At 32.9% G+C, this 27,564-nt stretch overlaps 1 protein-coding gene across 12 annotated transcripts in view; it reads left to right on the plus strand.

Moving 5' to 3' along the window:
* LOC126767669 (serine/threonine-protein phosphatase 2A 56 kDa regulatory subunit gamma isoform) overlaps positions 1-26,765 on the plus strand; it is a 30,093-nt gene extending 3,328 nt beyond the window's left edge. For 3 of the 12 annotated variants that reach the window (XM_050485197.1, XM_050485195.1, XM_050485199.1), the window contains 9 exons: positions 2,107-2,663; positions 12,511-12,549; positions 12,865-13,039; positions 22,849-23,045; positions 23,113-23,447; positions 23,507-23,737; positions 23,808-24,200; positions 24,266-24,494; positions 25,213-26,765. In XM_050485197.1, coding sequence (XP_050341154.1) covers positions 2,289-2,663; positions 12,511-12,549; positions 12,865-13,039; positions 22,849-23,045; positions 23,113-23,447; positions 23,507-23,737; positions 23,808-24,200; positions 24,266-24,494; positions 25,213-25,356 — 2,118 coding nt within the window. In that variant the 5' untranslated portion in view covers positions 2,107-2,288 and the 3' untranslated portion in view covers positions 25,357-26,765. Of the gene's footprint in view, positions 1-1,590; positions 2,664-12,510; positions 12,550-12,864; positions 13,040-15,734; positions 17,294-19,655; positions 20,167-22,848; positions 23,046-23,112; positions 23,448-23,506; positions 23,738-23,807; positions 24,201-24,265; positions 24,495-25,212 lie in introns of those variants that run through there. The other 9 variants (XM_050485198.1, XM_050485196.1, XM_050485192.1 and 6 more) reach the window with 9 other exon arrangements.
* The last annotated feature ends 799 nt before the right edge of the window (positions 26,766-27,564 follow it).

Below are 27,564 nucleotides of genomic sequence, written 5' to 3' on the forward strand. Positions count from 1 at the left end.
AAAGGATTGGATAAAATCCACATAATGATGAAGAAATTCTATACATAAGCTGAAGCTTATGTCAATTAATATAGCACATGTCTAAAGCATGGATTATTTTTGAAGTACACTGTACCCGTAAAGGAAGTAGGGCGTGAAAGTACTTGCATGCATTCATTCACTGGTGAAAGAATTAATAGCAACTTATTCCTTTAGCAATGTTTTTGGAATTTATCGTTTATTTTTCTATATAGAAGAATTTTAACATACAGTTTATTTAAAATTGTATACCTTCTTTATTTAAAATTATTATCAATATTAACAAAACAAATAATCAAAACACAGGAAAAAATCAGGAAAAGGAAGCGAAGTATTATAATTCAACATGTACAGAAAAATTTAATAACTTTTAAATTTAAATTTTGTGATAGCTTCTTTAGATTTTTGTACGACTTCCAATTGTTTTTAGAGCGGACCATAATTTTATCTATTTTCCCACATACTTTCCTTTTCTTGTATAGTATCACCATAATTTTCCGTTCTACAGAGTTGCAATACACAGATTAACTTTAACTTTTCTTCCTTTTATTACAAAACCAAGGTGGTTATTTATTTATCATAACAGAAAAAATGATAATCACCTTATTTTGCCAACTCAAGACAAACAAAATATCATTCACGTAGACCTTATAGAAATAATTAACAGAAAACCGAATAAGCACAACCTACTGTCATTAAGCATCGTTGCACAGTGACTAGAGATTCAAACCAATTTTATACACTTTGAATTAATTCGATAGTTGCGTCCCTTACACTGCCTGCAATGTATGTATGTACATACATATGTATGTATGTTATGTATACGGAAGAAGAACGCTTTTAAAATATGTTTGAAATAAAATTTTGGTTTGTGCATTCCCAAATTAGTTTTTGGTCCTATATTCAATATAAATTTCTGCATTAGCCATATTTAAAATTCTATATTAACAAAATGTGCAACAATCGAATTGTTAAAATTTTGTGTTTTGTTTTTTGGTATTCATACTACATATGACAAAATATTATTTTGTTTTTCGAATAGATAAATTCATTCAAAATGCGTAAAGGAATCGTATAACCAACTAGAGTCGAATAAACATTGTGCAAATGTACATATGTATGTATGTATGCCGTAATTGTGAAATGCTGAAATACTTCATAACACGGTTATTTACATAGATGTTATATGCACACGCATAATATAGTTGTACATACATACATCGATAAATGTAGTAAATTCGTATGTAGGTTCACATATTTTTGCGCTCTTTTGGGGTTTCTCTCAGCCTTAGAAGTAAAGAAACTTTACATTTATAAGTATCTACATATGGCTTATTAAAATGCATACGTATGTATGCATTTTTGTATTACAGATACAATGCTAGAATGCTTAAAATAACGTGAAGCTAATAGATACGTTAAGGGAATAGTGTAGCAAACAATATGATATGGATACCTATTCTGAAACAAATACGTACATGCATATTCATTTGTATGTAAGTATGAATCAAATGCAGAAAAAATACATTGGTAGTGGGCAGCGCTCGGTGCTACGTAGAAGGTAATCAATGAGTCGTTTGTAATGCTTTGCTGCTTACTTCGCTTATTGCTTGCACACATAATATAATACATGTTTATATATACAAACATATCTATATGACCATTGATTTCTGGCGGGTTAACAAGAGTTGGGCAAAATGTTGTGTCCAAGAGGTTATAACATCGTTATAAGATCGCACCTGTTTGTCCACTACACGAAGTATGCGTGAGATATTTTGTTTTGTTTATATATTCTTACATTATTATGTCTTAACGGTTTACAGCATAATTTGATTTGCAGTCTCTCTCGTACGCTTTTCGGATAATCTTATTTCATTTGTTATGAAAGTGACTATCTTCATTACCTTTACAATAAAATCTTTTAAATATCCGTTAGTCGTAGTGTATTGAATGCCAGTTTGTTGATATTCATTCGGCATGTTATGGTGCATTTTTGTTTCAAGATATGGGCTTACATTTTTGCTGTGTGTTAAGTAATTTTTTTTGTTACTGTTGTCGTCGCTGTTACTATCGTAAACATTGTTTAAGGTTTTTAACGCTGACAGCAGCTCTGTAATAATCGCCGTTGTCGTTGCCGTCGTCATCCTCATCATATTGATCAACTGCACAATCAATAAACCCGTATTTGTCTACGAAATCGTCACAACGATACCAGTGAAAAGAGAATTCGCTTTTAGCAGCATTAGCTGGTCTAGCTGGGACGTTATATTATGGATAATACTGCAAAAACGGTAGCAGCAGCGACGACGCCGGCAGCAGCAAGTGGTATTATGGCAGCAACGACGTCAACATCGGATATAAAACAGACAGACGGCATTGTTAACAATAATAATAATAACAACAATAATACAACAACAACTACAGTGACAACTAACGGGATCAAAGAGAATAACAGTAATAATATATTAACAAATGTAGTGGCAAAATCTTCCTCATCATCAGCATCACTAACAACAGTGGAGTTACCAATCGCCGTTACAGGGTGCAGTAGCAATGCTAACATGCCTGGATTGACATCATCACCTACAACCATTTCAACAATGTTAACGGCGGCATCAGCAGCGGCGACCCAAAATATTAGCGAGGTGAGTTTTTCGCTATTCTACACATAAGAGAGCGAATTTGACACATTAAACTAAAACATGTAATTAATGTAATAAAATATTATTTACTCACAACTGAAGTAACTTTACCTAGAGTGCCTCGATTGTTGTTGTTTCTAAAATTGTTTGATGTATTAACATTTTTTTCGGTAAAACATAATAGTATGTCTGTTTTTAATTTCTTATCCTATGTAAACGCATGTTTTATGTGCATTTAGTAGCAGTCAATAACTTTACCAATTTTTTTTGACTTCATAGATTTAATAATAAACAATGAATCAAATAACGGTAAATACGTTTGAACATATACGAGTATATACAAATTAATTTAGTATGTTTATCATCTCAAGTTATGCAAGAATAATCGTTATGCAAATTTAAGCCAATTAACTATTTAAATAAGTCATTTAATGAATTATCTCCCTAGATAAACCAAGGTAGATATTTTTTGAAAACAAAAAATTCAGAGATTTCAACAATCATAAGACCACCCCATTTAAAAAAATCTGAAATTTTGACTTCAGATTTTGGATTGAAAATTAGTTTTTTCCGATATTAAGTCAATATAAAGAGAAAAAACATTTCAAATTACAAAAAAAAATACTGTTGTTTGGGAAAATGAAGGTAAGTGTACAACAAAACTTCGTGAAAAAAAGAAAACAACTTTTCTACAAAGATAAAAGCGAACACTGCGTTATGTGAATTTTTCACATAAAATTTGAGGTTAATCAATAGAAAAATTATGGATATTTTCTTTGCTTCCAATTTGTTTAACAGTTTCATTGCTTCGACATCCATATAAATCTTTATGTAATAACTACAAAAACAAAAAACGCAACACTCACAAATACAAAAGCTTTCTTATAAGAAGATTGACTGTTCAGTTTATGTGCCAGATTTATGCTCTAGAGATCCGATCTGAACAATTTCCTCGGAGACTGCCATCTTGAAAATACTTTGTCAAATGAAAAAAGTGCAAAATTTGAAATTTATATTTCAAAAACTGAGGTATTTGTTCGCATATATACAGACAGATAGACTTAATCGACTGAGCTTGTCCTGTTGATTATTTAAACATATACTTATAAACATTTTATAGGGTCTCCGACGTTTTTTCTGGTGTTACAAACTTCTTGGCTGTAACTACTATATGAAATGTATCATAAAAACCTTAATTGTATGAAAAGTCCTCAATAAGTTTAATGTATGCACATAAAATCTCATAAAATACTAAAGCAATGTTAAGCAAAGCACAGTGTGAAAATGAAAGAAATCTGGTATACAGTGAAACCTCTACATCTAATAAGCGGTCCCCTCTCTTAACCGTACAAAAATTCTGGAACCAACTTTAACCGTTAAGTTTTTGAAACAATTTCCACTCTAACAATCGGATACTCTCACAACCGGACGCGGACACTTTTACTAACTTTTATTTTCGTTACCTTTCATAAGAGGACCCCTCTCGGTAACGGACATGAAAATTTACTTCTTGAACGAAAATGTAAAGAAAATAAAAAAATTATAATAAACGGACGCGAAATGGACAACGAAGATCAATAATTGAAGTACACAATTGTGGAATAGGTAACACACCTTATGCAAAAATGTGAGGACTAACATAAACAAATGTTAAGATGTTATGGGACCTATATGTAACAATATGTAGGTTTTAGCATGATAAGGTCAAAAATTATAAATCGTTTTTCATCTTGCATTTAGACGACTTTTTTTTAATCGACGAAGTTTTTAATACCGAAGGCAATAATATTGACATTATCTCTAACGAAAAGAAGAAGACCTAAACGAAGTACTATGTACCCAGAATGAGGGTCAAATTAAATCACATTGTGAAGTAATAGAACAACTTCGGCACATTAAAAACTCGTTAGTAATGTCGTTACTAGATTCCAGTATGCCAAAACTTTGGAAAGCATATTGAAAACTTTATAAAACAGAATCAAAGAAAGTTGCGACAAATTATGGTCAAAGAAATTTTGAAAACCAAACGAATTTATTGTAACTATGATAAATCTCACAATAATGAAATTATTGAAAAACATTAAATATCAAAATTATATTACCAAGAAATCTATTTTTTTAAGGAAAACAATTTATCTTATATATGTATATAAAAGAGAGTCGTGTTTGTTACACCATTTATAAATCAAGAACGGCTGAACCGATTTGGCTGAAAATTGGTGGGGAGGTTCAGGGTAAGGACATAGGATACTTTTTATCCCTTTATGTTAAAATTCAATACAGTTCATAAATACAAAAATTATATTTCACATCATAAGCATTTGCTCAAAATTCATGTAAGAATCATGTGATAATTTTAGTAATTCAAAAATTGAAAGAAATAAGTAAAAATTTGGATATCCATACATGCTTATAATATGAGTTATACTGATTTTGCTCCTGAACCAGGCTGTTTTTTTTAGGACGAACCCCTCAGATATATTTAATATCATAACAAAAAATGGAATTGACATTTTCGTCGTCAAGGCATTGCGGATACTTTGGTAGATTATGGGCGAAGGACGCAAATACATTCATAACAAACCAAACGCGATATTTAGCATTAAAATATAGCGGAATAATTGGAGTGTTGATATAAAGGTCTATTATAATTTGAGATATACAGAAATATTTTCGAAGCATTGCACAGAGCAGTGCAATATTTAAACGGGAACTACGAAGTATATGCGTACAATTTCAAACTGATCCTTCCTAAAAAATAATAAAATCGCTAAATATTGGGAATAGAATAGAACTGCAACCAAATACACAGTGCAATGAATTGAAACTGGCTCATTAATCACTCGATGGGTAATATACCACGTGCATCCCAAAAGACCAATCCCATAACCTTGCCAGCCGATTTTTTTTTGTCTTTCCACGCTTGAGAACAGCTGACTATCGATTGGACTCGGGTGATTTCACTGGTGAACAGCTCAAATTCAACAGTATTTCCCCCAAAAACCAATGCTTTATTAACATACGAAATTCTTTTTGATTCATTTTAAAACTAACACAAGTTGGTTCACCAACAATGCTATATCTTCTTAACTAAGAGTCATAATCTAAATAAAATAAATCATATAGATGGTATTAGTAGTACTAACTATGTGCCAGCCACAGTAAAAGGTGGACGGGTCCTCTAGTATATACATATTTTAGAAACATTTTTAAGCGAACAAGAATTGTGGAATTGTCATAGTCCGGTTGTTGGAGATTTCTCTGTAGTATATTAGATTAAATTAAAGAATGTACAAAAACTTTGCATGGCGAAGTCTAGGTATTTGCTGCCATCGGCGTTTTTTGCATGCCCTTTTCTCTTTCAGTGGCCTCCGTTCCTATTGAACTGGTTGTCGCAGCTTTTTTCGCTCGAAAGATGGCAGGTTCATTACTTCTAGGCCTATGTGCACAGGTATCCATGTTATTGATATGTGACTTGACTCATGAGAAAAGCAATACGTTCTCCCTGATAGTTTTTTCTAAAATAATCTTTGTACACTTACTGATGGTATAGACCACGCCATGAGAAAACGATCCTCGTAGCGTTGGACTTGTCAAAAGCTTTTGACACTGTTAATCACACAACGCTACTGCAGAACATCGAACAAACTACGCTCCCTCCAGGACTGAAAAGGTGGACCATGAACTACCTTAGCGATCGTCAATCATCCGTACTGTTTCGAGGAGAAAAATCTAATCTAAAAACAAAGAGCTCGAGCTGCCGCGAGAAACGTGAGTGACCCTTGCGCAGCTTCGTTCTGGATATTGTAGCAGGTTAAACCCCTATTTGTCCAGAATAGACCTTGACATATCCAACATATGTCCTGCGTGCAATGAGTCTCCGCATGACACTGGCCACCTCTTTGCATACCCTGCCAACCCCACTCATCTGACACCCTTTTTCCTTTGGCCCGACCCCGTCGAAACAGCACGTTTCCTGGGCTTGCCGTTAGGTGACGTCGACGACAACTTAGATAATCCTTACCATCCTAACGGGGACTAGATAATCCGTTAAAACAACAACAATCGCAGCTTGAAATTCTGAAAAGGGGCCATGGGCCACCTGATCACTAGACTCAATACAATGTTCGGAACAATCAACTAATTCATGCATGGATAATGTAATTTATAGAAATGCACCTCGACTACCGCTGTTAGGAAATCATCATAACAATGCTTTTTAATGTTGATTTTCAGTTTCGAAAATATAAAATAGTCACATGTTGATAGATCAGGTGAGTAATTATATTTTTAGTTCAACATAAAATTTTATAAAAATGGAACAATTGAAAGAGGATTAATGTATCTTCTTAATGCTGCAGATAACGCTGCATGTGTTCGTTTTTTTTTTTGTTGGAACTAACACCAACATTAATGAACGAAACCTATTACATACACAGATAGACAGACAGACAAAAGTATTAGACACTGTACATGTTATAGCTAATATAAGCTTAAAATAAAATAAAAAAAACGTTAACTTCGGCTGCATCGAACCTAATATACCCTAAGCTATATGCTATAGTAATCCGATCTGAACAATTTTTTCGGAGATTATATTGTTACCTTAAGCAGTAGTCCATGTCAAATTTCGTGAAGATACCACGTCAAATGTGAAAGTTTTCCATGATTCCGATCGTTCGGTTTGTATTTCTTCCGATATTACATTATTTCTATGAACAATAACTCATACACTCAACACGAAATTTGGCCTGAAGATATGTTGTCAAATGAGGAACGTTTCCCATGCAAGGCTTTTGATTCCAATCATTCAGTTTCTATGGCAGCTTTATGCTATAGTTAACCGATCTAAACAATTTCTTCAGAGATGATATTGTTGCCTTAGAAAATAATTTGTACGTGCAAATACCACGTCAAATGCAAAAGTTTTCCATACCAGCACTAGATTCCGATCGTTCAGTTTGTATGGTAGCTATATGCTATAGTTAACCGATCTGATTTTCTTCGGAGATTACATTGTTGCCTTAGAAAATAATCTATACCAAATTTTGTGAAGACACATTGTCAAATGTGAAAGTTTTCCATACAAGAACTTGATTCCGATCGTTCAGTTTGTATGAAGAGAAAATTACGTTTGCAAAATTTCAAAACTATATCTTAAAAACTGAGGGACTAGTCGTATATGTATATGCAGACAGACGGACGGACGGACAGACAGACGGACATGGCTAAATCGACTCAGCTCAATATACTGATCATTTATATATATACTTTAGATGATCTCCGACCTTCTGGGTGTTACAAACTTCGTGACAAACTTAATATACCCTGTTCAGGGTATAAAAAAAAACATACATTAAATGTTAGTTTTCACGTTATATTTCAATAAACAATATTCTATATATTTATTATTGATAAAAAACTTTTAAACAACACTAAAAAGTTCAAAAATTTCTTGGACGAAAGTTTTTACCACTAACTAGTATAAGAAGGTTACAGTCGCCTTATGGAAAGAAACCGCCACAATACATACTTTCGATCATATGTGAAAATGTGTCAAAATAATTTACCGTTATTTTGTATTTTGCAAAGTTAAGTAAAAGTGGGTCGTAATAAGAAAACGAAGAAACGACAGAGGAAGAGAAGAATAATCGCGAATTTATTAACTAGTGGAAAATCCATAAAAGATGTGAGCTCTATTGTTTCAAGACCGTGATCAACCGTTCGCAGCTTTTTAAAACGATTCGAAGAAACAAGCACATACAAAACTGGCGGACCTTGCAGTGAGACAAGCAAGTGAAAAATAACAAAACAGAATCTTTCAAAATTACAGCATAATTAACTGAAAATTTGGACATAACAGAAAACACGCACAGTTCGACTCGTGCTGCTGGGTTTGCCGCAAAAACCTTGCATAAGTTAGACAAATTAGAAGAAACGCTACGTTTTTTTCAGACAGCACCAATCGAAAAGCATTTCATTATGGGAAAAGTGTTATTCTCCGGTGAAAGTAAATTTAATATCTATCGCTCAGATGACCGTATTTTAACATGGTGGTAATTGGCCACTGCAGGCGTGGGTAATCTCAATTTCATAGATGAGTATATTAAAAAAGAAAATTACTTGGCTATCTGAAAGGTCAATTTGAAAACAGCATACGGCTGAGATTGTACGGCTTTGGCTTATTTATAATATGCCCCATTTACTTCGGACACCTCCCCAGTCACAGTTTCTTGCAAACAAAATTTAAACTTTGTATAAAAAGTTATTTAAAATACGATTGTTGAAATTGGTGATTACTTTTGTTTAAGGGGGTATTCTGGTCTAGAAGCATGAATTTCAGGTGGGAAAAATTTTTTAGACTACCCTATAAAGAAGACTCTATAAAAATTTCAAGTAAATCAGTCCAGTAGAACCTGAGAAATCGTGGGTATCGTTCCGAAAAAGTCAGTTTTGAGAAAAAGGCGTTTAAAGTTTAGGAGACAACTCTAGTGAACACGGACGCCACGTCACAAAATCGGCTGTATCTCCGAAAATAAGTCGAATTTTGAAGAATCCTTCCAAGGTCATATTTTTGAAAGTCTAAACTTTCAAGATATGCAAAAAAATCGATTTTTTCAAAATCCTAGACAAGAATACCCCCTTAAGGAATTTTTGCACTTTTTGGTGTTTTAGCTTAAACACTACGATTTATTATTTTTCACTTACGTTTTTTTTGTCTATAATGAATATATGGAATATTGTTTATTGAAATGTAACGTAAATCTAATATTTAATACATGTTTCTTTTTTATATTTTGAGCATAATTCAGGTATAACATGTTCAGTGGCGAATACTTTTGTCCATCTGCATACACAGTGAAACTTCCCAATACGGACAGTTGTTATTCCCAGGACACCTCCCATAGCCCGACAAATTTTAAAAACACAACGTTTATCTAAATTTTTTCATACAATATCGATTCCGATAGTCGGACAGTACATTATAATGAACGGACATGGACAAAATAATTCGTTAATATTATCTCTGATAAACGACAAACGTTCGTAAAATGTGTAAAGAAAATTGTGTGCAATTTGTAGTTCCCGTTTTTTATACTTTTGCAATATGTTGCTACACAGTATAATAGTTTTGTTCACCTAACGGGTGTAAAAAAGCACTTGGAAATTGTAATTAAATTCCCCGGATAAATCAAATTTCAAAAAAGTCTATTTTGCTAAGTTGGTAATTTCGTGTACGGAATCGATGCGAATGTTGGAAAAGGCTTACGATCGAGAAATCGTTGAAAAAATGTCTTGTTCTGGACGACTTCTTCAACTGATGAAAATATTAAAGAAGTGAAGGATATGGCAAGAGAGCTTGACATCTCTCGCGAGTGGATATTTTAGGAATGAAACGCGATCTTGTTCCACTTGTCCCGATAAAGCTGAATTTTTTTAAAAAAGAGTACGATTGTGACATAATTTACAGCCAAAAGCACAGTGAATACCATCGATCACCCACCGTATTCACCAGATTTGGGTCCGTGTGATTTTTTCTTATTCCCCTAACTGAAATTGCCGCTCCGCGGAAACTGTTTTCAGTGGATCGAAGAGATAAAACAAAATTGGCAGAAGGAGCTGAAGGCCATCCCAAAAAGTGCTTACGAGAAGTGTTTCGAGGACTGGAACATAAGTGTATCACATTTGGAGGATATTATTTTGAAGGCTACAAAATAAATATGATGAATGATTCAATATTTCGTGTTTTATTTACAATTTCCGGGTACTTTTTTGTCACAATATGGATATGCTAGGTTCCGTGGTAAAAAATTACTAATTGCCACGCCCCCATCCCTATTAACCAAAAACATATAAAGTACCATAACTAATCACTAAATTGAGATATAAAACTGTAATTTCCCATAGGGGATCGCAAAGCAAGAGGCACCTGTGGGCAAAAAACTTTTAAAAAGTGGGTGTGACCACACCCTCAAATAAGCTTAATGTACACATCTCCCAAATCACTGAAGTACAACAACCAAAGTCGCCTAGATTAAATATTATACAAACTCAAAAGTGTGAAAATTGATAAAATCGTATGACAACTCCGCTCACTCCTCATATAACGGTACTGTTAAAAAACTCTAAAAGCGCGATAAATCAATAACTAACTACATATGTCAGAGACATTAAAATTTGACGAAAGGTGTGGCACTTCCCACTTTTAGGTGAAATCATATATCTAGAGACCCGAACGACCGATTTCAAACAAATTTGGTACGTGCCATTTGTCCGACATTCTTATGTTACATTGTGAAAATGGGCTAAATCAAACTGCAGTCGCCTACTTCTAATATAATACAAATTAAAAATCCATTTGAAATTTTCGCTTTTCAGTATACAAATATTCCTCACTTAATACTTATTAATTTGTGGAATTGTGCGAAATTGGCTCGCATTTATTAGTTTAATAGAAATATAGTTCTGAGTTGCAGCTTCTGACTTTGAAAATACATTTTAAACACACTTTTTGTCACGTTCCATATGTGAACAGCTTCAAATCCGGACAAAAATGCTGCGACGGTGGGTGTCTGGTTATGAGGAATTTCAATGTATATAGTTTTTCTGATATTTGGGAACTCTAATCTAAAGATTAGTGCAGTTATAATAGTATGCTTAGTAGTTTATGGCAAAAAAAATTGATAAAATCGACCCATTCAAACATTAGAGATAAAAAATGATAAGTTTTGCTAAGCATAATATGATTTGGCGTAGAAAATGAAAGAAGTCAACTTCTACTCAAACTCCCATATACTAAATACGATGATATCCATCCCCCTAGTTCGTACTTTTCCCTTGTTTCGTGTTATCGGGAAATATGCGAGGTGACTTAATGAACAGAAGGATTCCTAAACTAAATATATTCAATAAATGATGTCATACCTAATCTTCGTCTACACCCTTCTTTAATTTTTAATACATATATATAACGGATGTCTGTCTGACCGTCCGTTTGTCTGTGCAAGTAGTAACTTAAGTAAATATTAAGATATCGTGATGAAACTCGATACACGTGTTTCTTGGCAAACATCCTTTTTTCGCAGACGAGTTCGTAGATAGGTATAATCGGACTAATACCACGTCTAAAACACCATTAATCGAAAACCTATAAATTGCCATAACCAAGCCGCTTACAGATTTTATGTATATATTTCCTAAACTTCCCACATTTAGGCGAAAATCCATAGCTCGGACCTACTCTACTGATTTCAACCAAATTTGGTATATAATATTATTCTGACATTCCTACATGTGAAAATAGGCATACAAAAACCACGCCTACTTCACATATAACATAATTTTAATTTCCATCTGATTCTTTCACTTTCCAGTATACAAATTAATGTATCCGGATAAAACTTTGCACAAATAGAGCCCCCAAGTTAACCCCCAAAAATTATCGAACTTGGATATAACTTTTCAAGAACTCTGACACCAAATGTGTGGATATATTATTGAAATTAGGAGAGAATCCTCTTCTAATAATAGAATGTCTGTAATGTCGCAAATGGTGTGTCCCCCCTAATAGAAATATATTCAAACTTCCGGCTGACTTTATAAAATACCAAATTTGATTACTATTCATTCACTATTTCATCGAGTTATGAATTTTGAATTCTTTTGCAACTTTCTTTAATGTGTGACATCTGAAGGTATTACTCCGTCTTTGATCCTTGCAAGTTGCAAGAGTATGAAATGCTCGGTTACATCCGAATTTAGCCCTTCCTTACTTGTTGGTTTTATTTAATTATTTTAACAAATTACAAGAAATTTTAATGAAAAGATAAAAAATTTTTAAATCTCACAGACAGCAAGACTTAAAAGGCAAGGATTTGCCAGAACCAAGGTAAATCAATTAGATCAAATATTAGAGAAAATTCTTGCGCTTTCCTTAAATTGCCATACTTTAGACGCTAGTACTCCCCGCTTGAAGATTCTCTGAAAATTTTTCTAGCAACACAAATATCACTTGTATCTGGTAACTCTATTCATAATTAGGATAATTGATGGTACAAGCTGCGCATGCTTTTGTTTATGTCATTGAGTTTTTATCATATCTTTTTATATAGTATGTGGTTATGTACATATGTATCCACTTTGCTCATTTTATTTATTTTTTAATAAAACTTTATTTTTTTTGTTGCTGCATTTCGTTTTCCAGGCTAATAAGGATAATAAAAACACACCTCCCCGCGATGGTCCACCACCGACACCAATCACCAAAGGCTTAAGTTTATCAGCAACGCCAATTGTCAAAAAGGAGAAACGCCAAAGCAGTTCCCGTTACAATGTTACAAAAAATTGTGAATTAACAGCCTTGAGCCCTCTCAATGAAAGTAAGTAAACACCGAGATAGAAACGTATATGCGTATTTTTTAAATATACTACGTAACATATGTCTGAGTTTATACCCGAAAACTTTTGTTGCCCATTATCGGCAACATCCATTTTGTTGTTTACATAGGCGACTGGAGTTCGGTAGCTCGAGTTGGGCAATTTGAAAATGCTATTCAATGCCGAGTTACGTATCAGCGAACTGTTGTGACTGAGAACACAAAGCGTGTTGTCTGAGCACAAACGACTCGGTGGCCATCGTCCCACAAACTACGAGACGCGGCAACAAACGTCTTCTTGTATAAACCGGCAATATGTATAATATTTTGAGTTTTAAAATATTTATAATTTTTTAATATGCATTAGGAGTTTTTTTTAGAACATTTTTTTAGATGACCTAAGTCTTCGTTGACTTCATTTGATTGTACTTCAATTTTGAAAGTTTTATTTCATTTCGGAAATGCCACAGTGGAAGGATATTATTGTCTTTACAATTAATTTAGCTCCTACAAATAAATGAGTTCCTAGTTCTTAATAAAATCAATCAATAATAGGAATAGTACTAATGGAATTGTACTATTTCTTTAATCACTGTTTCAGCTGAATTGTTTAAATAAGTTGTTGTACCTTTGTACATGCATGTGTAAATCAGTGTTGTCGCAAGGATTTCCATGTCGTCTACCGATTGTTTAAGGAAAAGACATACAGGGAAGGAGGAATGATGTATACATATGTACATATGTATATTAGGATTTGACACGATTTTTAATTTTAACTATAAAATCAATTGTCAACTTTATTCCAATATTTATATCAGTCTTTGAAAACATATGTATGAATTAATTTAACCTGTAAAATGAAGAATTCAAAACCCTAATAATGACAATAACTATTATATATTTATGTATATTTAAAATATAATATTTAAAACAATCATTTACTGTTATAGTATACATGTGTATGTGCAGCATTTTCTTCCAGACCGCGGTCTGTTCCAAGCCATTTACGCTATTTGAATCCTCATATATATTAGGGTTAAGATTCTAGAATTAATGTAATTACCAATTTATTCCACCTTAATATCTAAATATAAATATACGTATATGTCAAGAAATGAGTTTTGGGACTAACTTTAAGAAAATTAAACTAATGTTGAATTGAAAGTATTTTATTTCTACAGTATTATAATATTCTCCAATTTAAAGGAAGTTTTTATTCAAATATATTTTAATATATATATGTACATATATATCTTTTAATTATAAAAACATCTTTGTATCTTTGTATTGTTCTCTCTCTTGCTCTCGTCTACAATATCCTTGGGATATCCTTTAATAAACTGTTGTGTGCGAGAGCACCATTATTCTGAATCTCGCTACGTGAGTGTACACACTGAATATGTTCGTGCACATGTATATATGGATGCCTATGAATTTATTTCTATGCGACGTCAAAAAAGTCTCCCTTGTTTCTATAAAGGGAGTAACATGGAAAAACATATTGATTTTCCGACAAGTACGACACGGAGTGCGTTAGTGAACACACAGTGTTCTTGCTCTACGGTTGGCTAAAGTCACAAAGAATATACATATTTATTAATTAACAATTTAGACCGAAAATAGCAATTTGGCTAGTATTTTAAGGCTTTCTCAGTGTGTGATAAATAATTGAATTTAAGAAATCAATAGTATTGGTAAATGAAGTAGAAATGTTACACGTTGAACCCACATATCAATTGATGGCCAACACCTATCAGTGGTTAGTTAGTGGTTGGTGTTGCGGCGAAAAGAAATATACCTACATATAACATATGTATATGATTGATACCATACTAAGTTACTGCGTATTAAATATGATTGATTTGGACTGTTTCGGCATTTCTATTTTGTTATACTGACCGCTCCGGTGTTCGAATTTTTCGGTCGTGGATCCGGGAGTCCTAATTTTAATTTTGTTGAATGATATGATGTGCGGCCTTTAGCCAGGATTCAAAGTGCTGGCAAAAACAAAACAATAATAACTACAGGCCAACAATTTCAAAAACATATACATACACTCATGATACACATGAACATATACATTGGTACAAAAATATATATAGTTTAAATAATTGATTGCAAATTTTTTCGTTACTGATTTTTTATTCTAGTGACTAGGGCAAAAGAGTATAGTATATGTATGTATGTACATGTGGAATATATTTACGAATTTAGATAGTAAAAAATCAAATAATTGTGTTGACCTTAGTTAAAAGGATGATCGTAAGTAACTCACAGCTAGTCTAGCAATATCTTGAACTTTTGTATTAACTCTTTTACTAAAGCAGAGTGCCGTATCCCGTGAAATCATAAAATCTCATAATTTTTATTGCTATAGCATAACATTAACGCATTAATTATGCCAATTATTCCATAAACGCACTTGTAACTTCATACATATTTATGTATGTGCAAAAATAGATAAGTATCTTTTTAAATTGGCTTCATTTTAAATCTTATGAAATGAGCTCAAATAATTCTTGCAGCCTGCTTCATAGAAAGTTAAAAATTATATACATAACGTACATATGTATGTATGTATAACGAAGTATACTTTATTTTTGTTTTTGTTTGCTTAGCAGAGATATTAATATTCCAATACATACATATTTTTTTATTTTTGCAATGTGTTCATTTAACGCATACGAAGGAATATTCAATAAAGAATAATTTTTACAAATACTAAATTGATTTGAAAATCGAAAAATTTTAATTAAATAAATGCAAGTATTGCTATGTGAATATCAGGCGACGATAAGTGCGACTAAAAAGTTAAATACAAAACAACTGAATCTCCAGCATTTTCGCAATATTACTAAGAAAAGTGAAGTATTACTAAGTAATTGAATGCAAAAGTACAGTAGCGGAAAATGAACATTTCTCCAGTATTCAATTTGCAAAAATTTTCGAAAAGTATAAAAGCCGAAATTGTATTAAAGTGTGCTTTAATCGCAATGTGAATTAATACCAAATCAGCAACAGTTTTGATATGAAATGGTATTCAATGCTAAATACTATGCGGGCAACTCAGCCGGCTTTAAGCAACTATCACAACAACACTGTGAACAACAATTCCACGTGCCGCAATCAAAATTGTGTTCAACAAAAACTCGACATACAGGTAGTGATCTAAAACCATCTACTGTTGTGTGTGGGGGTGACTCCATTACATCAACCTCAATTATTGTATCTACCGATCCAGTGAAATCGAGTGATAATCATCAAAACCAAAACATTAACAATAACGGAACTAACATTAACCATAAACAAAATCAAACTATAGGCTGTACGTTTAGCTCTTTAACAGAAAAGCTTGAAACCCCGACATTGGTGTCTATTAAAACAAGTGTTGCATCCAACTCAACAACAAGAACTTCGGCCACAACATCAACACTTCCAGCGGCTAGTTCCCTGACAAATTATTATGGCTTAGGTATACCCAAGTCACCGTCATTTCACAGCGGACTTGATCAGTTGGCCAGCAAGAAAAACGAATCTTACATAAATCGACCGCATTTGTCAAATGCGAAAAGTTTTAAAGACAACGTTGCCCCACACATTGTTAGCGGCGACTTAACAAAGCAAAGGATTATAGTAGCGAATAACTGTTTAACATTTAATATCAAAAACATTGAAGAAATCAAAGCTAAATTTCTAGTTGACGAAACCTTGGTTTCTGGAACACATTTGGTTAATAATCACAATTCTCCTACGTCAACAATGTCACAGCATCAACAGCGACAAAAGGCCGAAATACAGACAACGGCGGTTGCATCACCATCAATTGCAACAAGCAGCAGCGCGTTATCATCTATAACAACAAATTCTATTGGTTCAGGTATAGTTTCCGCTGCCGTTGCATCTATTTACAATTCAAGCAACAAATCTTCGTCGACATATACTTATAATCCCAATACCGTAGCCTCTACATACGCTTCCAACAGCACATCCTCATATTCCTCATCGTCATCTGCATGTATATCGAATTCGGCCGGAACAAGCACGCCAGTTGTTGGTGGAATGCCTGGTAGTGGCATTGGCGGTGTTGGCGTTGGAGGGGTTGCCACCAATAGCATCAGCACTGCCATTGTCACCTCATCAACGACGGCAACGTCATCTTCACTGGTTGCGACACTGACACAGCACTTTTCAGCTGCCACATCGGCTACTTCACTGCTTTCAACGGCTGCCTCACCATCATTAACCACTAATAATAAGGTTTGATTGATTTCATTCATATTTAACCTATCAGTAAACACATACGTACATATGTAAGAACTAAGGTTATGATAATAATTTACTATTTAATACATTGAATACAATTATGTAAAATTAAATTACTTCATTATTTGAGTATTGAGATTAATACTCAAATTGTATTAATGAAACCGCAAATCATTCGAATATATACTAATTAAAATTCGGTACTTACTTCAAAATTGCCCTAATACTCGGGCTTTCACTTTTAAGTACCATTTCATCAAATATTTCAAATTTTCTGAATTATTCAGATACTCAACAATTTCACTCTAGTTTAGTAATTGAAATACTTTAATCAACAAATTGTTTAACGATTATTTGCATAGCCCTAGTAAGTACATACATATGTACTATGTACATGCTAAAGAACATCCTTAAATTCCTTTCGCTTCATTGCATTATAAACCTTAACCAACAGAACATTAAAATCATCAATATCTGGTTTCGGAGCTCAACGTACATACATATATGTTGAAATAGATGTTTTGATGAAACTCCCGAAACTTAGTATGCATGCCCTTTTTTGAAAATGTTTAATAGTTTCATTTATAAAAAAAAAAAAAATTCCAAGCATTTTATTAAAGGGTTACATAGGTTGTTTCCTCGAGCAAAAGACGGTCTATTTTCAATAATTTTTTTTTTAATGTAAAAATTAAATGAATGTATTTTATTGAAACTTTTAATTATTCAAAATTTCAAAGAAAGATATTCAAAAATCGGCCTTTAAGATGTCATTTCCGGCAGTTCTCCGAAAAAATGAATGACTCCGCATTGACACTATGGTAGGATCATCCAAAGAAAAATACTTTTTTTAATGCAAAAATCTTGTCAACCGACTTTGAAAACACAGTTCCGAAAAATACGCATTTAAAGTTTTAAGTGACTACAGCGTCTACCAATAGGGATGACGGCTACGTTTGCTTACGGATTTGTGTAAAATTTTGTCAGATTGTTCAGTAAAGTTTGACATTTGATCACGTCACGTTTCACTTTGGTACAACTTTATGAAATTGTCCAAGATTATTACGCAAATTCTCGTTCATCGAAAATTATTTTTCGTAAGGGACCCTATATGGCTTAATGGGTTCGTCAACAAACAAAGTTGTTACTATTGGAGTGAGTCAAATCCTTATGTGTTTCAGGAAATGCAATTGCATCCTCAAGAAGTGACCCCTAATATGACCTATGTTAATATATTACTTAATCTCTCCTAACCAACTCGAGTGCGCAACTTTTCAAGGCTGTATCTCCAAAACTATTATGCAGATCAATTTGAGCATTTAGGACAATATTCTAGATTGATTTCTTTATGCCGTGAAAGCCATGTAACCCCTGTAAATGAGACAAAGTCAAGTAATGCACTTACTTCAGTTTTAAGAGATATATCGGGTGATTTTTTAAGAGCTTGATAACTTTTTTTAAAAAAACGCATAAAATTTGCAAAATCTCATCGGTTCTTTATTTGAAACGTTAGATTGGTTCATGACATTTACTTTTTGAAGATAATTTCATTTAAATGTTGACCGCGGCTGCGTCTTAGGTGGTCCATTCGGAAAGTCCAATTTTGGGCAACTTTTTCGAGCATTTCGGCCGGAATAGCCCGAATTTCTTCGGAAATGTTGTCTTCCAAAGCTGGAATAGTTGCTGGCTTATTTCTGTAGACTTTAGACTTGACGTAGCCCCACAAAAAATAGTCTAAAGGCGTTAAATCGCATGATCTTGGTGGCCAACTTACGGGTCCATTTCTTGAGATGAATTGTTCTCCGAAGTTTTCCCTCAAAATGGCCATAGAATCGCGAGCTGTGTGGCATGTAGCGCCATCTTGTTGAAACCACATGAGTCAACATTTAAATGAAATTATCTTCAAAAAGTAAATGTCATGAACCAATCTAACGTTTCAAATAAAGAACCGATGAGATTTTGCAAATTTTATGCGTTTTTTTTTTAAAAAAGTTATCAAGCTCTTAAAAAATCACCCGATAGATATATAGTCAATAAATCTAGCATGACGCCCTTTATCCTCATCCTCTTTATAACTTGAAATTGATTTTAAAAATATATATATATATATATTAATATATTACTTAATCTCTCCTAACCAACCAATCAATAAAACAAAACCATCTCATTGCGATTCGATGCATATATTACATTTCACAAAAATCATAATGTATACCACTTTGAATTTTTTCCGCCCACTGACAAAAAATCATGTGTGTGTCCATCGCCATTACCATACCATCGTCATCTATTGCTGTTTCTGCACAATTCAAAATTGATACTTAACATTTACAACATTTCGTGGATTGTCGGTAATCAGTCGCCGGTGAGTGCAGCCGCCGCAATCAAAAATATTCTCAATGCCACAAAAAATGTTGGAAACTCGGCTGCTTCTGTGGCGATAGGACAAGCAGCAAATTCTGCAGGAAGTGGCAGCGCAAATGTGGCACAAAATATCGTTAGTGGTATTAGTATTTCGTTGGGAATCGGTGGGTCAGCGAACAATAACGCCGGTAAAAATGGGCTTTCATTGTGCAGTGGAAATGGTACGTCTTTAGCAGCAAAATTAAATAATACCAATGCCTCCCACTTTCAAAATGGCGACGAAGCGAATAATGCCATGAACATTGGTCTTGGTAACAGTACTTGTAACGGCGGAATTGACGGCGTTGATAATGATAACTGCAGCAAGGACAACACAAATGGCAGCGGAATTCTATCGCCACAAACTTTGCAACAAATCACTGGAAGTCCTGGACGCGCTAGAGACCGCAATCTATTCCATTCACCATCCACAACATTGACGGCCACACCTCTGCCGCTCCTACGAGGTGCTTATCAACTATTTTGCTTTTATATGCTTCCCTCTATTAGTGAAATCTCAACACTTTCCTTTTTATTTCGTGGTTTCAGTACACGCACTTTATTTTGGTAATAATTATCTTTATAGTTTCTATCAAAAAATTATTATGGCGTTTGCATATTTATTGTAACATTGTGTTCTTTTTTTCAAATAAAAACATTACTAATTAAACAATAATTTTGTTAAAATGTTTTTTTAATTTATTAATTGTATGTTTATTATTATTTAATATATATGTAAGTGCGGATGTAAACTTTTCTTATGTAAGTCATATTTTACTAATTACAAGAAATATGAGAAAATGATTTTTGACTTTTCGAATATTTCAGAAAAAAGTCGGGCTTTAAGAGATATTGCAGAATTAACCACATAATATTTAGGTATTTCCGCATTTAGTCAGATGATTGCTAGTATCATGATAAAATCAATCACCGGAATCACCATAAATATTGACCTACATATATAAAAACTTTGAAAGCCGCGACATTTTATCTCTTGATTTTTTAGAATCCTTTATTATGAGTGATCATTTTGAAACGTCAGAAAGTGTTGTGGAATTTAATCGTATTCTGAGAAATAAAATTATATATTCTCCCAGTTTATTCCGAAGTAATTTTGACTATAATATACATATAGCACTTAGCGTTTGGGAAACTTTGCTTTTGGTCGATCGTCTTGCGCTAGTGTTTGTTTTTTCTTGCAATGCTATGTCTAAATAAAGAGACAAGAGTCGCAAGCATAGTCGTTGCATAGGCAAGGCAACAAATTAGCGCAATGTTTTTGCTAATTTATTTTATAAAGCTCTTGCCAATTGCTGAGAATGCAGCCGGTAGAAATCAACGCTAAATTGCAGTTTTGCAATATATTTTGGCGTCTTAAAATTAGCGCATTGGCACCGATATTTAAATGGGAATACATGGGCAGACAAAGCTAAACAAACCCACAATAACGGAGCGCGTACATTCGCCTTACCAATATTTGAGAATTCTCTCAATTCAAAAAACTGTGAGTGAATGCCACGATTATTACGTCACATAAAATGTCAAAAGAGCGATATTTTTCGTCAATGCTTATGGTCTGCTTATAAAATTGAATAAAAATCATCTTCAATACAAAATCATAAGTATTGTATGTATTGCTTTTATTTGAGTTTATCGGTTCTTACAATATGTTATTAGTTGAAAAGCTTGTGTTGAAGTCCTAGATATCATATAACGTCAATATTTTTATATTCAATATCACAAACAAACAGGACCGACCATTTTAAAAAGTCATTAAAATCATAATATAGTCATAGAAGAAGACTTTTTCGTGTTTTCCATGCGCTATATAGCACATATGTACATATGTATGTATGTACATATTATTTTCTTGGCATTTCGTTTACTTACTACTTGCCAGTCTCTCACTTGCTTCATCTCATATTTACATTATAATACTTTTAAAGACATTTGGCTAGTTATTTTTATACAAATGATTTTCAAGTCCAAGGTTATGCCACAAATCTGTTTTTTTTTTTAATTGATTTGGTAAATAAGCGTGTTCTTTAGGTTTTGATTTAAAATAGAAAGACAGAAACCAGCTAATAACTTTAAGCTTAAAGATCTTACTATCGGAACGAGTTAAGCATGTAATAACCGGTTAAAATCTAATATTATTTTTATTAAACCATTTTCGGTTACCCCTGACGTTCTAAATTTTCGGATATTTTCGGCGGATTTTTTAAATTGATTTGAGATACAGGGAGAGTCTTTCTTCCTCTTCAAATGAGAAGAAATTTCATCGATTTGTATAATTCTCTCCACACAGAGTTTTTTAATCTACATGAACAATAAGATTAACTTATTCCTTTTATATTTTTAGGGAGGAAACCTTATGAAGTTTTAGTAGTGTTCAACGTATAGTTCCTTGCTGACGGCATATATCAAAATTGAAGTGGAAATTACTTTAATATTAGTTTGCGTATTTTGCAATACCTGTAGGTAGTTATAAAACATTTTGAACACATCGACTAAATGTGAGTAAAATGCTTGAAAAAATCATTTTACTCAAACAGTGTATTACTGGTAGTGGATAAACTCAAATAAGAATATAAGTCTTAAAAAGAAGTTATATCCTAAAGAATTACAAAATACACGCAGAATTGGGTATATGCGAGTTTTAACGCTACAAATTGTATGTAATTGTCTTTGTTCCCCCCTGCATACAAAGAATTCTGAAAAAAAAATGTAAAATTAGTTAAATAAATTTTAATCTTCATAAAATTGGGACTCATTCTTTTTATAAGTACAATAACTTTTAACTGCGTCGAACAAATAAGTAATTTCCTAAGCTAAACACACAAAGTGTGTTTGAATTTGAGTTATCTCATTGGAAATAAACTATAATGGGATAAAAATGTGCTTAAAAATTAAGTTCGAAATAATAATGATTTAGTTAAGTTGAAGTCGATACATAGCATGAAAGGATCAGAGAGGGTTAGAGCAAATTTTTTTGTAAGATCCACTCATTTTCTACTGAATACACCGTAATTAAAGAGTTTAATTTATTTCATCTGTTATTTTTTTCCAGTTTTTCTATTTAAGTTTATGTATTATTATACGTGTATTGACGACATTTTTAACCGGTCTTGTTTTCGTTTTAATCATAGAAACGCCCGCAAATGAACGTGAACAACTTTTGATTCAAAAGTTAAGGCAATGTTGCACACTCTTCGATTTTTCCGAGCCCTTAAGCGATCTAAAATGGAAGGAAGTAAAGCGCGCTGCTCTGCACGAAATGGTCGAGTATCTCTCTAACCAGAATGGTGTGATCACGGAAGCAATTTATCCGGAGGCAATAAATATGGTTAGTACTTTTGTATATAGGAACATACCATAGATTTATGTGATTGGTAACATTATTTTTTCTCCAGTTTGCGGTAAATTTATTTCGCACATTACCTCCTTCATCGAATCCCAACGGCGCTGAGTTCGATCCGGAAGAAGATGAACCTACGTTAGAATCATCGTGGCCCCATTTACAATTTGTCTACGAACTATTTTTGCGTTTCCTCGAATCACCAGATTTTCAGCCAAACATCGCTAAGCGTTATATTGATCACCAATTTGTGTTGCAGTTGTTGGACCTTTTTGATTCGGAGGATCCACGTGAACGTGATTTCCTTAAGACTGTACTGCATCGGATCTATGGAAAGTTTTTGGGTTTAAGAGCATTTATACGCAAACAAATCAATAACGTATTCTATCGGTATGGATGAAATGTAATTAATTAATTTCAATATTATATTGTTATTTATGTATATATAGCTTTATTTATGAGACCGAGCATCACAATGGCATTGCTGAACTTTTAGAAATTCTCGGTAGTATTATAAATGGTTTCGCATTACCACTAAAAGAGGAGCACAAACAATTTTTGCTGAAAGTTTTATTACCATTGCACAAGGCGAAAAGCCTATCTGTTTACCATCCGCAATTGACATATTGCGTTGTGCAGTTCTTGGAGAAAGATCCAAGTTTATCGGAGCCAGTAATAAGGTTCGAAATATGATTGGGCTACCTATTATATATAATTTGATGTTTCATAAGTGTATTGCATTTTTTTAAGGAGCCTTTTGAAGTTCTGGCCCAAAACACATAGTCCTAAGGAAGTAATGTTTTTAAATGAACTGGAGGAGCTGCTTGATGTGATCGAACCGGCTGAATTTCAAAAAGTTATGGAGCCGTTATTTCGACAAATTGCCAAATGTGTATCGTCGCCACATTTTCAGGTGGCTGAACGAGCGCTTTATTACTGGAATAACGAGTATATAATGTCGCTGATAGCAGACAATTCGCAGGTCATTTTGCCGATAATGTTCCCGGCTTTAAATCGTAATTCAAAAACGCATTGGAATAAAACTATACATGGACTGATTTATAATGCACTAAAATTGTTCATGGAGATGAATCAGCGCCTTTTCGACGAGTGTAGTCGAAACTATCGCCAGGAGAAGCAACTGTAAATCCATATATTTTTTGTATTTTAAATATATACAAACTTTGTTTATTTACTTCACTAACTAGGGAACGCGAAAAGATGTCACAACGTGAAGAGCTTTGGATGCAAGTAGAGTCTTTAGCCAAAAGCAATCCTGAATGGCCTAAAATGTGTGGCCAAATGGATAATTTAAGTATTTCAAGTAGTCAAAATGAGTTTGAAGAGAATGAGAATTGTGATCTAACTTATGACAAATTGGAACAAGAAAGCAGACAACCGCAGATACAACAACAAACAGCACAGGAAACTAGAGAGGTAAGCCAAATATTTGTTGTTGCTTAAAAAGGCCTATGTGAAAACTGTGGTATTAAATGACATTTTCCACACATATTTTTGTATTAATACGGGTACTGTCTATAGGTTACTAATAATTTCATGGAGTTCATCTTTGTTACTCATTAGATCTAGTATATATTTAAATTATATTATGTTCTTGCGAGGGCTGCATGTTGGTTATTTATATGTTACAGCTTAGCTAATCACTTCAAGTATGCAATTTTAGTCTATATTCACACATTTTTTAAAATTATTCTTAAATTAAAATTTTAAAATTACACTTCACGTACATATGGCATTTTCGGAACTGAATTCGTCATTCGAATGTAATACAAATAGTGGTTTGGTTTCATTGTGTAGTAATTTGTACACAAATCTTGAACTAGCTCAATTAATATTATCCACAGTCAAAGGAAAAGAAATCACTTTACCCGACTTCATTAACACATGCTTATATTTGTAGATATTTACGGTGGTGTTAATATAATCTGTATTTGTTAATCGGTTAATTAGTATTGTACACATTTAAATATAAAGTTGTGATGAATAAAACAAAATAATAAATATCTAAACTATGGACATTCATTTATAACATACGCATTCACATACAAATTTGTATATACACATGTATGCATCGATATTTTCAAGTATAGCTAAAAGACAATTTGCAACTTGTGAAATTACTCATTCCAAACAGATACGAGGGGAACGCAATAAAGACAAGCCGTTATTGCGTCGAAAGTCGGATTTACCAGCTGATAGTGGCACAATTCGTGCCCTATTCGAACATAAGCGGACGGACGATTTCTTGAAGACTCCTCCAGATGTGAACAAATATTAAAGGAATTTATACAAGTGAACCCAATACAAGAAAAAACATAGATATCTATTGCAGTATATAACTTCATACTTAAAGTAGATATACTATAAATTAATTCATTGAAAAATGAAAATATTATGAATATAGTAAGCATAAGCATTACTTATCTAATATACATATGCATAACATACAAAAATATATACTAGATTATAAAGATATAGCAGTCCGAGTTTCAGAGATAACAAAACGTTTTGTATTCGAAACCAAAATATCTATAGTGTTTAAGAATCAATATGTGTTTCATTTTATTCGTGAATGCAAAAAAAAAACCTACAAAGGTTGTTGAATGAGAAGTACCAGATATTTCTTCTTTTGAATCCTTTCGACTTTGTTTGCCACATAAAACCGTTTCACAATAAAATGTTTAAAATGTATGTAAAAAATTATCCATTTTCTAATGCTATCTAAGTCAACTGCATGCCGCCGTATTTATGTATGTATACATATTTATGCTAATATATATAACCATAAAATACGACATTTTTTCTTTTTAAATATTACCATTGTAATAGATTACGAATCAAATGTAAAACACACCAAATGCTTAATGCTGCTTAAATATTTGAAAATACAGGCATAATACAATCAATAATTAAAGTTATAATTTTAAACGAATATTTTGCTTTTGTTGTGTCCACAATAATTATACTAAAAACAACTTATAACTAATTAGTACATATGAGTAACTTTAATATCAAATTTGTGGAATACAGTAATCCAGTATATTTATGGAGATCTTGTTTTGAATAAGATTCACATTAGCAATAATGAATATTTAATTCGAAGGATCAACATCGATACTGAACCGATTTTATGATACAAATTATTAATCAATGTCAAAAATAAAATTACAATAAAAAAATAAATATAATCCTAATTCTATGTTACCGTTGCTTGACTGTTATGTACATGTTTTGCAGTGCATGTGCTCGTATACTTATATACTGTTCTGGTATATAACTGTTTGATTCAGTGCAGTTTTGTAGCCCAAGAGATAAACTCATAGGTTTCATCAACCGTTATTGAACGTGCGGATCTTTAGTAGATAAATGCAATAGAGTATTGAAAATAGATAGTTGCATGCTTAAAACCTGGTTTTGCACTGAAAGAGGGATAGATATTTTATGGGTTTGTAATTTTTAAGAAAGAACAAATTATTCGTACACAAAAAGTTATTACCAAATAAATTATCCATATACATACTATGTACATACATATAAACCTCAAATGGTCCTTAATACTGAAAACTAATTTTTTTATTTCTTTTCTCTTTTACAGTGAAATGTGTTACTACTTTTAATACACAAATATTTAAATTTAAGAAAGATTAACTATATCTAATTTATGAATAAAAATGAAAATTAACGAAAGATATGAAAAATAATAACTTTTTGGAAATGTTTAAAAAAAAATCTCTTCAGTGTATTCAACTATTTTTGAAAAATATGGAAACATCCAGGAATTATCTGGTGAAACCTCCTCCTTTATTGCATTGTACCATTCAAATCAATCGGTAAAGTTTGGACGCAATTCATATGAACTAAAGACGAGAAATATTTGTCTATCTACAAATATTTTTTAAGAAAAATATCGTGTATTAAATTAATGTTTAATCGTCGATAATGTCAAAAGCGGGACTCTAATAGACGTCTGGAAATCGATTCGTCAAGGGTATCTGTTGTTCTTTTCCCTTAACAGAATAATTAAGAGATCTATGATTCAATCTTGCATTAGAAAATGATGAAATAATAAATAAGGAAATTGTAAGTTAAAAATATTTTTTTGCCACCAATGCATACAGTAATTGTAACTCGTAAATAGTGATAATCTCTACGAATGACACTGAGTGCCTATTTATAGTATATTACACCTTATGGGTGTCATGTGGACTGACACACGCACTTGAAGAAGGTTTTTGCTTCAAGCAAATGGTCCTTCAGGTATTGCTTGGGGAGATATACGCATCAGGGTCACTATTTGATATGCAGGGTGCTCTACTTAATCTATAGCTCACTTATCTGTCGTTTTGGTCCCCGCTAGTCATACTAGTGTTGCGTTTTAAGAACCGGTTCGAAAACAGCTCTGAAGCAATTTTAAGGAATGGTTCCGAGTTGACTCTCCTGGACCAGATAAAAATCCGGGCCCGTTAAGGTTACTCAGATCGGACTG

The sequence above is a fragment of the Bactrocera neohumeralis genome, chromosome 2 (assembly GCF_024586455.1).
Source record: "Bactrocera neohumeralis isolate Rockhampton chromosome 2, APGP_CSIRO_Bneo_wtdbg2-racon-allhic-juicebox.fasta_v2, whole genome shotgun sequence".
Taxonomy (NCBI): Eukaryota; Metazoa; Arthropoda; class Insecta; order Diptera; family Tephritidae; genus Bactrocera; species Bactrocera neohumeralis.